Source organism: Diadema setosum, chromosome 3, assembly GCF_964275005.1.
Source record: "Diadema setosum chromosome 3, eeDiaSeto1, whole genome shotgun sequence".
Classification (NCBI taxonomy): domain Eukaryota; kingdom Metazoa; phylum Echinodermata; class Echinoidea; order Diadematoida; family Diadematidae; genus Diadema; species Diadema setosum.
This window is the reverse complement of record NC_092687.1, coordinates 24,111,834-24,126,134: the sequence shown is the minus strand read 5'-3', so window position 1 is coordinate 24,126,134 and position 14,301 is coordinate 24,111,834. Positions and strand designations below refer to the sequence as shown.

General features: G+C 39.1%; 1 protein-coding gene across 1 annotated transcript in view; it reads left to right on the top strand.

The window, feature by feature from the left end:
- The first annotated feature begins 5,953 nt into the window (after positions 1–5,953).
- LOC140226300 (transcription elongation factor SPT5-like) overlaps positions 5,954–14,301 on the top strand; it is a 33,476-nt gene continuing 25,128 nt past the window's right edge. The window contains exons 1-3 of the mRNA XM_072306797.1: positions 5,954–6,014; positions 8,972–9,155; positions 13,768–13,987. Of these exons, the coding sequence (XP_072162898.1) occupies positions 9,078–9,155; positions 13,768–13,987 (298 nt within the window). The 5' untranslated portion in view covers positions 5,954–6,014; positions 8,972–9,077. The remainder of the gene's footprint in view (positions 6,015–8,971; positions 9,156–13,767; positions 13,988–14,301) is intronic.

Below are 14,301 nucleotides of genomic sequence, written 5' to 3'. Positions count from 1 at the left end.
GGTGTCCAAACAGACACCATTTTTTCTGAAACACTTGCAACTTATCATCATTTCTTGCAATAAATTTTCTTTATCATGATATTTCCTTATACTATCTTTACATAAATCAAAACGAGGTATTATTCTTTTTATTTTACAAACATAAATTTCATATCTCACAAGCATATAGTAAAACAATTCAATGCCGAATTGTTAATACCCCAAACCAAATAATTCATTTTCTGTTGTAAATGTTATTTCTAACCCCGCATTTATCCATTCTCTTACTCAACCCACAATCTATAACATATTGACACTCACTCAAAAAAAAAAATGTATTAAAGTTTGAACATGCACATTACAAAACGAACATTCTTTTCTTTCAACCAACCCAATTCTATTCAACATTTTGTTTGTATATAAAATTATAGTAACACTTAGGAACTTACTAGTAGGGCCTAGTCCTATCAGTTTGATTCATTTTCTTCTCCTTTTTTTGTGTTCGTCATTATAGGCTTGTAATTCAATGCATAGGTGGCCTATAAATTCGAATTTATAGGCCTATAAATTCGAATTAGGTAATCCGGACGAGTTAAAAATTGGTCTAAAAAGACGGAATAGGACCCTGTTCAAGGAAAGCAACAAAAATGTTGATCAATGATCAGAAAAATAGAATAGGGATATTTGAAATATAATATTGAGTAGCCTATGGTACCCTACAATACGGTAGGACCTATCAGTGGGCCGAGATTTGGCCTTGTAGGGCCTATATGGCGTCATTCACCGAAGTTCTACGATTGAGTAGGCCCTACAAATATTTGCTTTCACAAAACAAATAAATCAACTGGAATACAATAATTTTGAATACAGCAGGCCTATGAGCAGTCAATCATCAAATGTGCAAAAGTGAATTTATGACGTCACCCAACTTGAGGTATATACTGTTGGCCTTATAAGCCCGGATAGGCCTATAGGATTTTTGTACATATCAATATACTTTGAAGCCCTAAGAGCAATATCGATTGAGTGAAAGCAGCAACGATATTTTAGAACACGTCAGTGAAAGTTTGGGGAAATCTTTAACGTTTGGGTGCTGAAATGATTGGATAAGTAGACTATACTACTCCATTCTATGACATCATGTGTAGACAACAATATAAGCCTAAAAATAAAAGAAAATTCGACATTTTTTTTATTTTTTTTTCTGGAATTCTTCTTGTATTTTCTTAATGCTGTCACCGTATACCCCCCCCCCCCCCCTTTCTTGTCTTTTTTAATTTTTTTACAGGTGAAAATTTCTGGTTGTAAAATGCGCAGAATTTCCTCTAACATGTCTAATACTTTTCATTAGTCAAGTAGTTCGCTGAGCTGATTGATTCTTTACGATTTGTGTGTGTGTGTGTGTGTGTGTGTGTGTGTGTGTGTGTGAGTGTGTGTGTGTGTGTGTGTGTGTGTGTGTGTGTGTGTGTGTGTGTGTGTGTGTGGTGTTGTTCGAGAAATTACAATGATTTGTCGCCCTCTTGCGTTAGCCATGCAGCTTGTGCTTGTTTTGAGTGTCTGAGTGCAAACGATGATAATCATCATTATACATTGTGTGTTTGTGTGTACACGTGTGATGTTCTTACATTTACCAGTAGGTTTGTCCTGCTTGTCATATTAGTTTGTTTGTTTTTTTCTCAATAACAAGGATTTACCGCCCCTTGTACTTTCAGAAAGATAGGCCACAGTTCTGAGCAAGCCACCATACCCATGGCCTCCTTTCCCACTCCGCCCCCCCCCCCCGAAAAAAAAACCCCAACAACAACAACAACACACAGAAAACAAGATCGGCCATTATTCTTATCCTATAATACATACGCCCAGGCAATTATTTTCAAGGATTTATACTCCATTATGTTTGAAACAAATAAAACGATGAACATAAACAAACAAAACAACAAACAAACGTATGAGGGCCTTATTTTACTTCCCACGAAAATAAAGAACGAATAAAGAGAAAGTTTTAAAAATGTACATTTAAAAATTACACATTGTATACCTCGACTTGTAACTTACTAAAATGTGATTATGTCAAGGGCTATAGGCCCTATTCACCCTGCTTTCTGTAAGTAAATGAATAATAAAAGTCCCCAGCAAACACATAACTTTTTCAGAACGTTAACATTTTCTCAACTGAGTTTTTATGAACTTCCGTGTCTTCGTCAAAATTAAAATTTGGACTTATACCATATACAGCAAAGCACAGGTTTTTTTTTGTTTTGTTTTTGTTTTGTTTTTTTGAAAACGTCTTTAAAACGTCAATGGACGTTACAAAATGAAACGTCCTTTACAAAACAATTGTAATCTTTATCGGACGTTGCAAAAAAAAAAAACAGGGGTGGGGGGTCCGGTACTATACCGTGAATATTCATCCCTAGGACATACTTATATTATATTCAAGTAAGAAAATCTAAAATTCGAAAACTATTTTAATAGAAATAGAAAAAACACATTCGTCTAAAATAACTATCATATGTTGGGTTCAAACTTTTTAACTGCGTTAAATTATTACTTACGTTATAGGCTTTCCATATAATTCACAATTTCACATTGTAATGAAGAGGAATTTTTATATTAATATTAATTGCTAGCTGGGTTATCTGCTCTCATGCTATAAAAGTGACAATGCAGTGCCTCAGTTTGCTCAGGCTTTATAGTCTATTGCTGTCCTGCAGTGATGTAGGGTAACGAACTCCTGTAGGCTTCTAGGCACTGTCGGCACTGAAATTTTAAAAATTCATAGTTTTTGAATGCATATACTTGTCCGCTTTTCCTCAAACTTCCTATCAAATTACTTATGTTCTACTGATATGCTGTATTCACTCAAAGCACAACACATATTTTGGCTTCAAATTCCTGTGCGATTACTGGATCAGTAAGTCCACATAATATTGATCACACTAGTATTTGAAAACTTCACTTAACCCTCACGAGACCGGGCTATTTAGGTGGATGATAGAGCCGGGGGGGGGGGGGGGGAGGGGGGCTCCCATGCCCCCCCCCCCCCCCCCAGATCTCGGCCGTCGACCTCGCGATCACGACGAAAATTGGCACACACATTGCCTGTGACGTATTCTAATGTACCATTAAATTAATTTTTTCAAAAAATTATCATTTATGCCATATCATGCTGATTTATGGATACTTGATGCATGTCAGACAATTTGGTATAGATCACTAAATAAAGCTCAAATCAGGCACATTTTTTGTGTAAATATTGTTTTTAGTGTCCTTAGCAAATGTAAGCGAAAAAATTGTGCCATCAGAATAAAATTCTGACGTATTTCATTGTTTTTTTGAATTTCTTATGTATTTCTTTGTTTTTCGACTTTATGTTTTTCATTGTTTTTTCGATGAAATTTGTCCGCGACATTGTTCCAAACAAGAAAATATGTTATCAATTGATTTTAATCGATAAAACCCCAAAATAATCATACAGTTTTTGGTCTGACATGCACGTACATAGGCCTATTCATGCGCATCTTCGGAACCGCGCGCCTGGGCATCGCAAATTTGGTGTCAAAAGATTTGGGAGACTCGAAGAAAAAAGTCAAGAAACGTCGGGGCGATAGCTTTTCGCGATACGATACATCGCGCGGAACGTCGGGGGGGGGGGGGGGGGCCTCGGGGGCTCGGAGGCCCCCCCCCCCCCCCCCCGGCCAGGCCTAGTTAGGTTTAAATATAGGTTCTATAATATATCGCTTTAAATATAAACAGTCAGTATACAAGCATAGCAATAGCAAAGACCTATTTAAACTGCCTCTTTTTTTCTTTAATTCAAAATATATGCTCAGCGCATAACATTGTTCGATCCTTTCAGTTAAAGGGGGTGTACAGTACTGGTTGAGGTGGGGATTCATGTTTTTTACATTCCTAAGTGAGATAATGAGAAACCTCTTATGAAATCCGAAAGAGCATGTGATTTTAAGAAGGATTCGACGTTTATTTGATGAAAATTGGTTTTCAAATGGCCGAGATATCAAAAAAAGTGGTAATAATAAAAGGCGACATGCCACAACTTTATTAGGATCTCTTTGTTTCACCTTATTTTGGGATATCTCAGCCAGTTCAAAACCGATTTTCATCAAATAAACTTTTGATACCCCTTAGAATTGCATGCTTTTTGACATCTCATAGAGTGGTTTCTGAATATCTCACAAAATGTCAAAAGCTAAATCGTCACCTCGATCAGAACTCTACACATCCTTTAAAGTAAGAGTGATTTGATGAAATTGTGAGCATTTCAGCAATAACATGAATATGGATAATAGTAGGGGCCTCTACAAAGACATATTTTATACATGCAGAATCAAAATGTAGCTAATATTTTTATACCACAATTGAACTGCCGATGATTTGTTTTATAAGTAATGCATATTAATATTTATTTTGCCTAACAGTTGGGGTGCCCTCTAGGGTTCCTAAATTAATGGCATTTACCATTTCTTCACGTGTGTGGTGAGTAACTGTGTAACAGTAGTGGTGTTTTTTTTTTTTTCCTCCATTCACTTACTCCAGTCTTTGAATTAAAAGGAAAAAAAAATTATTATACGGGCCCCCATAGGCCTACAATTATACTGGTACTTCGTTATTGCCTGAATTAATCATTTTGTAGGTCGTGATCTATAATGATATGGTTAGACTTTTCGACATGAATTCAACCTGGGCATTCACTTCATAGGCCTATTTTTCAATGCGCATCGAATGTTTGTTTGACTTCTATTGTAACAACTGTGTATGATTACGCCAGATATCGTGGCCTATTAATAAACGTCAATTGATAATCATGATAATTATCATGATTATTATCCTCCTCCTCCTCCTCCTCCTCCTCCTCCTCCTCCTCCTCCTCCTCCTCCTCATCATCATCATCATCATCATCATCATCATCATCATCATCATCATCATAAGGTCTTATATACACTGATTCCCAGGGTAGCCTCTTCAGTGTTGCCATTGGTCTACCAGAGGACCCTGCTATCATCGCCACCACCATAATCACCGCCATTTAATAAATCACCACCATCATCACCACCACCATCATCACCACCATCATCACCATCAATATCACCATTTTTTTTTTTTTTTTTTTTTTACAGTGTACTGAGTATTCATTAGTATTTTTTTCAACAGCTTGTATATACGTACAAAGTGCAAGTACTCGTAGCGGTACTGAGTACTAGTATCATCTCGTAGTCTTGTGTAGATATCGTGTACTAAAGATCAATTCAATTTTCAATTATCAATTAAGATCAAACCAATGTACATATTTATGCTACTAGGATTTCACATGGAGCCATTGAATTCCACACAGATAACACTCTGCTGCTGTTGCTATTTTGACCCGATCAAAAATACAGTAAGCATTGATACTTGGCTTGAGATTTGTATGATTTTTTTTTTTTCATTGCGCTTTGGATTATAGACTAGCATAAAGTAATGTGGGCTGTGCGTACGTACATCATGTACGTACGATTCCAAGCGTGCATCCACATAGAATGAATACAAAATGTGCAGCTATCCCATGCTAGCGCTAGCTAGCGCTATCACTAGCGAGCGAGCGGGGGATCAGAGCGCGGAAAAAGCGCAGCGCAGGATTTGCTAGCTGACAAACACAGCCTGAGCCAGATTTCCTCGTATTTTACACCTTCTGCAGATTGATATCAGGATATTCGTATGAAATGCCGTAAACTGTGTTAGATCGGCACGGCCTACTCGAAGAATCCCGACAGCAATCTGATAGTGATACATTAGAACAGCTCTCGCACTGGGATCTGAATCTTCCGGTAACGACGTCTTCTGTTGTTCAACCACGCTCGGCTCGCAAGCCAGCGGCAACTCGCTCGCGAATTAGCGAAGCAGGCAGGGGCCCCAGTGCATACGGTCAACTGGCTCGCATCGCACAACAGGAGTTTCTATGCTATAGGCAAGGCGGCTCTTCTACGGAACATCGTGTCGCGGATGCGGATCGAGCCGGACGAAATAATCTGCGGAAGGTAGGTTCTGGTCATATTACTTCTTTGAAGCAATTTGGGCCAGTGTTATCTCTCATTATTTCAAGTGTTCTAAGTAAAAGATTGTCTTGTTTTGTGAGATCATGCACATTTGATACAGAAAATGAACCAACATTCCTGAACCAATCAAACCTTCTAACCTTGAACGTTATGTTGTTTGAAATTCTCATACAGGTCTCTCGAGTCTGATCTACCTTCTTCTTGTATTACCCATGTCCATGTCCCTTATTTCTGAAGATTATCGTTCGATTGTAGGCATCCTAAAAGTAAATTTACATCATTTACATGCATGCTGTGAATATAATTATGTGCAGGTTAGATGCTTCAGTGCAATTAATGATATTGTGATGATTTGGGTGCAGTGAATAATAAGGACTAACTATACACAGCCCTGTTGCTGTATGCAAGTGTGGTGATAGGGCTGCACCTACTGGAGGCCACGATATGATCTCCAAAAACCATGGAGCGACAACTCGATTTTAAATTAATTACAAGTGCTGTATTTGTTGCTCACACCTATTATACACTGTGTATCATGAACTTGATCTATTTAGCTATCATGTTTTGCTATCGATATTGACATTCACAGAATTCACAACTTACCGAAAATGAAGATATACAAAATATGTAAATATTGTATACGCTAGCTCTGTAAACGACAGTGATTCGAAATGTTGTTGCAGCACTGCAAAAACATCGGGAAAAGGTGGCACTACTGTTGACTGTGCGGGCGAGACACTCATACGGGTGCGTGTGCACGGAGCACCGTGGTTCCACTTCCAGCTTCAAATTTGGCTACTGCAACATACACGTACACGTGCGCCGCTATGCAGCACTCTATCATCTTTGGGCACAATTGTTGCTTTGAACATTCAAAATTAAAGCTGGGGCCTACATGTTTGTCATCTGAATGTTGGTCAGCTTTGCGGGTTGAAATTGCAAGTTTTGCTCAGTATGGACTAATAATATACTATGCTTATATCCCAAGCATTTTGTTTCACGTGAGTGCATGTGATTCATGCAATTTGAAATAAGAATGCAGGCATTTTCAACATCGACAGTTGCATTCAAGAGTTTTGTGGTTTTGTGCTCTGTGATTCAAGGGGTCTCAGGAGATAGGTGTATCGGAGCTTGTCTGACGCCGTCCTGGCGCACGGGGGACGCTGTGCAAAGCACGGCGTCTGGTCAGGCTAGTGAATACCATGATGAGAGCATCCACCTAAATCAATGTAGATTGTGAGTTTTGCTGCCAAACACTGGTGGAAGAATTCTACAGGTGTTGTGGAGAAACATCTGCAGCATCAGGAGAGATGGCATTACAGGCCTTGACAGCCAGGGGAAGAAAAGACTGGCAATGTATTCCTTTGGTGCTAACTGGTAAAATTGCACATAGGTTGTACATGTCAGCAAACGTGACTCCCATGCTGAACACCCTTCCATGGACATCAGTGGGCCAAACAAGACAGCATAGTTGACTCACCTATGTACCTTTATAAAAGCAACTCACCAACAAAGTTCAATATATTATATGACCCACTACAACAAAAGGATCTGAAAGTCGGGAAGGTTGATTTTCTGAAAATGACACGACATTATTCCCTAACTCTTTGCTGTAATTTCATATAGGACATTACTCATAAAAATAAGTGTTTGGTTGCGGAAATGTTGATGACTTTAAGAGAGCATGTAAAGTGGTCTACAGTAGAAACTACAGGTGAGCATGTCGAGAAAACCGCCTTTTAAGTTTTCCTTCCTACGCAATCTTGATGATGAACTAAAATCGATTTTTGGCAAGGAAATTGTCCCCATTCTTTAGCACAAATGATGTGCATGTCTTTTCATGCGTCAGTCGGAATAGTGTGCATGCGGTAACTATGGAATTTAAACTTAGCCTAAACCAGCACAGACTTGTATAATGCAGGGCGCTTGAACTTGTGCCACCCACGACAGACTTGGCATGTACATGTACAGTATGATGTGGGGACAACCCATAATGCACGTATGGAATCATGTCATCCATCACGCATGGAAAAACTGAAAATCACTGCAATAAAAGTCCTCTTCAGAACAATTTTTAGCTCTAAATGAGCTGTGATATCCAATTATCCCAGTTGGGATAAAAAAGGTACGATGATGTCAAGTACAAAGGATAAATTTGACTTGATTCTCAACTGCAAAGGGATCTTATTTCCTCGCTAAACGTGTGAAGAAGCAGTATGACTGCACGTGCCTCTCACTGAGTTCTTGCAGAAACTCATGAAATGATATTCCTGAAAACAAAGAATACCCTGCCTTTTTTTAGGATTGAGACTCATTATCAGTGTCCTGGGACAATGTTTTAGTACTGTAGCAGGTTGCGTAGTGTTCGTGCACACTGCCATATAGCATTCACGTGTACTATGCCAAGGAATGATTTTCATGGTATTGCAATGCAATTTGCTCTTGATGCATTTTTTTATGCAACTGCTACACTACAGTGTACACAAACTTATTATTATTATTTTTTTTTCTAGCAGTTTTCTTCTGTAGAAGTCAGTGTACAGGATGCGATTTGAAATAGCAATCATCAGGTGAAATTGCTAAAATTTGAGTCAGAAAATTATTCCCTTTATATTGTCACACTTCCACTGTAGTCCAACCTGTTTGGTTTACAGCACTTAACCAGTGTCTGACAGATTACCAGGTATGTCATTGACAGAATCTTGATTTGGAAAGATTTTTTGTCATATCTTAGTAATTTGCAGAAAAAAAAAAGGTTGAAAATTTGATATAGAAAATATGGCACATATTTTAAATTTAGATATTAGTCTTTCAGCTACATAGGCCTACTGTGCAAGTGATACCCGTAAGCAGTGTATTACTGTGTACATGTACATACATTTTGTACTCTGTAAATGGAATCAGCTTTGTACAATGTAATTTTTTGTATTGTCTTTCAGATTGTCACCGCTGTGAAAGCGTACCACGAGCCGTGTGTGTATGAAGAAGAGCAGTGATTTCACTGGACCTAGGTGACACTGTGCATTCAGGACTCAAGAGGGCACCATGTCAGACAGCGAAGGGAGTATTTTCTCCGAGGAGGAGGAAGGAGAGGAGAGCTTCCAAAAGGACAGTGATGCCGAGGTATTGTTGACCTTTAGATGGACATAAGGATTGCAGCTGTCCAACATGCAGCATAATGGTGTACGCAGACAAGCTTACATACAACTGTAGGCAGTAGATGAATGGATAGATGGATATTTGTCAAAATATGTAATGGCAGTTGTAATGTGAATATATACAACGATACATTTCCGTGTATATAGTCAAGGCGCTAGTTCCTGTAAGAGGCTTAATTAAGGAGTTCGTTCAACCCACCCCGCAAAAAAGGTTTGACCAGACAAGGTGGTAGATGGGACCTCTATGAACATCCCCAGGTAGTATGTGGTTCCAAATTGTAGTGTCAGTAGAATTTTACTGGCCACTTTTCATCATGATTTGTTGGAACAAACGTAAAAGAGTCTGCACACGCCAAGACTATTACACGCACCACTAGCACTGCTACAGGCGCCAGTGCCAATGCTGCGTGTAGTAGTCTCAGCGCACATATACTTTTTCTTCGATAAACAAGGGTTTTGCCTGCAAACTAACTTTTCACGCCAAGCTGGGTTCGGTGTAGTGTAGTTTCTAGCCGTTTTTATTTCGTCTTTATTTCAAGAGTTCAAGCAAGCCGAGTGAGAGCGCATACCCGGTGATTGTGACGACCGAATCGCAATTACTGGGTGTGTGCTCTCATTCCACTTAGCGCAATATATACAGCGGGCTTCTGCATAATACACAAGCTGCAACTCAGAGAAATAAAGACGAAAAAATGGCTGGAAATTAAGACTAGGGTCGGTAAACGCTTGTCGCTATTTGGGGCACTGAAAACGGCAAACTCACACAGTTTTTACATTTATTTCATGAAGAATTCATCAAAACTGCATAAAACTTTATATGTACATGTTGCTAGAGATGTCATCCATACAGTGGGATTCATTGTAAGTTATAATATTGTGCATGGTTACCATGGTAACCGGATGCCTAAAGGTGACTAGTAACCCCAAAATGCCTCCTGCTGCTGCAAACATTGTTTTTTTTTTTAATCTTATAGATGCAATAAAAAAACACACAATTTTTTATTGATTTTCATTTAAAAAGTTTTCCCTGTTGCCATGGCAACAAGTATTATCCAATCAGAATTTAGTTGTCAGTAACTCAAAAACTAAAGCCCATAATTTCAAAAAGCTCAATAAGCATGTCCTTCCTTCTGCATAAAGTGTACGACATCAGGTATATGTGAAGAATATTTTGAAGCATTCTCAAGTTACAGCAAAATTTGTAAGCAAAGGCATAATAAACAGCCATTGAAAGAAAGATATCATTTTCAAATAGTAAAATGCATGAAAAAGTAGCATCCGTCGTACTTTCAACACAAATTTGACTTCAAAGCATAAGCAAATGTATATAGTTTTTAATAATGTATGGACACAAATTTCCCTTAAAAATAAGATGAATACAGAAAGCAAAGGCAATATTCTATAGTAGCTCTTTCGAGTATTTACAGAGCGATGGTTATTCACAACAATCCTGGAAAAGAGCAGAGGAAAGCAATTGATTGTTTATGTTCTTAAAGGAAGTTTATTCAAGAATACCGATAAATTCCTTTCTAAAGAAGGAATATACACGTGCGCTGGATTAGCCATCAAAGAATTAAGCGTACTTTTGTGTGCGTTAGCTATTGTGAAAAAAAAAATATATATATATATATATATATATATATAATGAAATGAAATATCATGATATGTAAATTTTATTCAAAGCGTGCAGTAATGAATTAATGCTGAGGAGAGAATGAGGGAAAATCTTGGGCGTCTTTTCCCTTTTTATCCAGACTAATTTTACAGTGTAGAGCTCATCTACAATGAATGATGTGCACGAAAGGCAAAAGAAACAAACCTGTCTAAATTCCAGATATTTTTGGGAGTTACCAATCACCTGTAGGCATCCGGTTACCATGGTAACCATGCACAATTTCATACCTTACAATGTATCCCATTGTATTGCTGACATCTCTAGCAACATGCACATATATAGTTTTAAGGCGTTTCGATGAATCCTTCATGAAATAAATGCAAAAACTGTGATAATTTTGTCATTTTCAGTGCCCCAATAGCAACAAGCGTTACCGACCCTAGTCTTAATTTCTAGCTGTTTTTATTTCGCCTTTATTTCTCTGAGTTACAGCCCGTGTATTGTGCAGAAGCCCGCTGTATTGCGCTAAGCCGAGTGAGGGTGCGTGCTCAATGTGACCCGCTACAACAAAAAGGTCCTAAAGTCGCGCACGGTCGAAGCCGTGAAAATCGAGTTTGAAGTCGGAGCATCTTAATTGGTCAAAACTTACGATTTTCTGATTTTGACATATTATTGGAGTCTGACATGTCTTCTATCATCTGTCGAAATTTTGAAGCAAAATGATGAAAGGAAAGACCAAAAAATAGCGTTTTTCTGGGCCATGTTTTTGGCGTTTCAACCAAGCAGAAACCGGTTCGAAAATTTGGATTGAGCGCCACAGATAGGCTCCGCCCCTAACAACGACCGGAGTGATCTCATTGGTCAGTTTGCTGCTTGCCGCTAACCGAAGCGTGAAGCTCGCACACTGCCAAGTCGACTGGTGCGTGCGGGCGGGGTGCGCTATGCCCAGCCGCTTCTCCTGGCATCCTGGCCACTGATTGGTCGGTGAGGAGACCGCCGTCGCTGTGCTTGAATGAGCATTTCGGGGGTTGCTAGGGTTTACCTTCTATTGTCTGGAGGTGAAAATTGACTAGCGTGTCCCTTGATCGCGATTGCGTCGCAAGGAAAACTTTTAGGGCGCTTTTCTCGAAACAGTGATTTCCCATACGTCTCGACATGCTCTCTTTTAAACATCGATATCTCCGCAGCCGATTATTTTCATAAGATGTGTTATATATCAATTTAAAGCAGAAAGATTAGGGAATTTTGTCATGCAATTTTCAAATAATCGACCTCACCCGACTTTAGGATCATTTTGTTGTAGCGGGTCACCAATGATTGCCACAAAAATCGGTTCGGGCGTCACAATCGCTGGGTATGCACTCTCACTTGGCTTGCTTCAACTTGGAGAAATAAAGACGAAATAAAAACGTCTGGAAACTACACTACACCGACCCTAGCTTAGCGTGAAAAGTTAGTTTGCAGGCAAAAACCGATGTTTGTCGCGGAAAAAGTCTTTGTACGCTAAGACTATAACAGGCACCACTGGCATTGGCGCCTGTAGCAGTGCTAGTGGTACGTGTAGTAGTCTTACTGTGCGCAGACGCTTCCTCAAAGAATATGGTCATGTCGCAGCTAAAATGGCCTGTAAAATTTCATTGATACCACAATTTGATATCACATACTACCTAGGGGTGTTCCAGAGGGTCCAACCGACCACCCCATGCAGTCAAACCTTTTCTGCGGGGTGGGTTGAACGAAGTCAGTTTTTCTGGGTCGCTGCGCCTGGACTAATACACATGTATCTAATTTACACTAGATGAGATATTTAAAAGAGGGGGGCGAACAGAAAAACGATTTGGTTACAATTTTGGCTTCTCTTCTTTTTTAGGAGATATTTTACAGACTTGCACTCATGGACTGTTTTTGTTTTAGCAAACACCTGTGTACCACTCCAACAACCAAAGCAGTTTACCTTTGCTTTTGGTAACTCTGGTCATTTAAGTGGCAATTGCCTGTGTACTGTATAAAAGAGTGTAAAAATGTTATCATACAATGTATTCATTTTTCTCTCTCTCTCTCTCTTTAAAGTTATTGTACAGTGAACAAAGTAAACATAAGAGTTTGAATTGTGACATGTTTTATTCAGTTTAATTCACTTGTAAACGCATGACAGAAATTGTTAATATGGACATCACAAGAATTTTCAAATTCAGAGGGCACCAGCATTATGAGAGGTAATGCGTATATATTGGTGCTAGAGCCTCGATGGACTAGGAACTCATTTCACTTCTCCTTTTCTTTCAAGTGCCAGGACAAATGGCAACTACATGTACAGTGGACTCCCATTATAATGGGGTTCTCGGGACTGGCAGTTTTCTTCCATTATATTGAAATTTTGTTGTAACCGAACAAAAAAACTAATAAAAATACCTTGAGTGGATAACATCGCAGCCCAAATTTTTACTTTGTTGTATCTGAACTTTGTTATAACCATTTTCATTACAACGGCAGTACACTGTAGATGAACCGGTGTCACTTTTTGAAATAAGTAGAAAATGGAAACAAAACTATACAGGTGGGAGAGTGCTTTCCTTTTATGGCAGTACACCTGAGTTGGAGAGGGTCCTCTTGCAATTCGTTTTTGCAAAAATGCCAATTCTTATATTTTGCAATTATTTTTTTTCTTCCCCCCCCCCCAAAAAAAAAAAAAAAATAACTAAAATAAAAAAAAATATTGCAGGTATCATGGAAAATAGTGTGTTTCCCATTTTATAAAACTACACAAATTATGTCTATTGCAAGATTTTGCAAGAAAGGTAAAATTTCTCTCTTTTATCTTTGAAAACATAATGCCTGTCTGCCTTCAGAATACTGCAATACTGCTTACAAGGTAAGCATCCCTGTTAAAGTGCCAGAGTTGAGTGATGTGTTTAGGATGCAAAGTAATGTGAGTCGTCAACTCCTTTTTTCCTCCTTCCAGGAAGGGAGCCCTTTAGGAAGCCCAGAAGCTGAGGAGGCAGAGGAAGGAGAGGAACCTGACGAGGGAGACGAAGAGCCTGAAGATGGAGAGGACCTCATCAGCGAACCACGCAGCGACGACGAGGACGAGTATGAGGACGAGGAGGAAGAGGAGGAGGAGCGAGATCACCGCAGGAAGTCCAAGAAGAGGAAAGTGGAAAGCTTCATCATAGAAGAGGCTGGTGAGTTGGGGAGAGTTGTAGAAAGGTCCTAGCTTGAAGGATGCTAAAGAAGACTTCATATGTGACCCTGCATCACAACACCAGCAAAAAGTCGCCAGACATAGATTTTTAGTTAAGAGCAGATTCTGACAGAGCAGAGTCTAAGCTTTAAAATGGTGTATAACTCCATTCAAATGGACTCCCTGAACCTATCTAAATACTGGAAAGAAAGCACACACTCTGGAAAAGTGTGAACTGAGAAAAGAGGCTCTGAAGTACAGTGTCTATTTAAGCGCTTAATCCTTACCAATCCGTGCAAGCTGTGTGATGAAAGG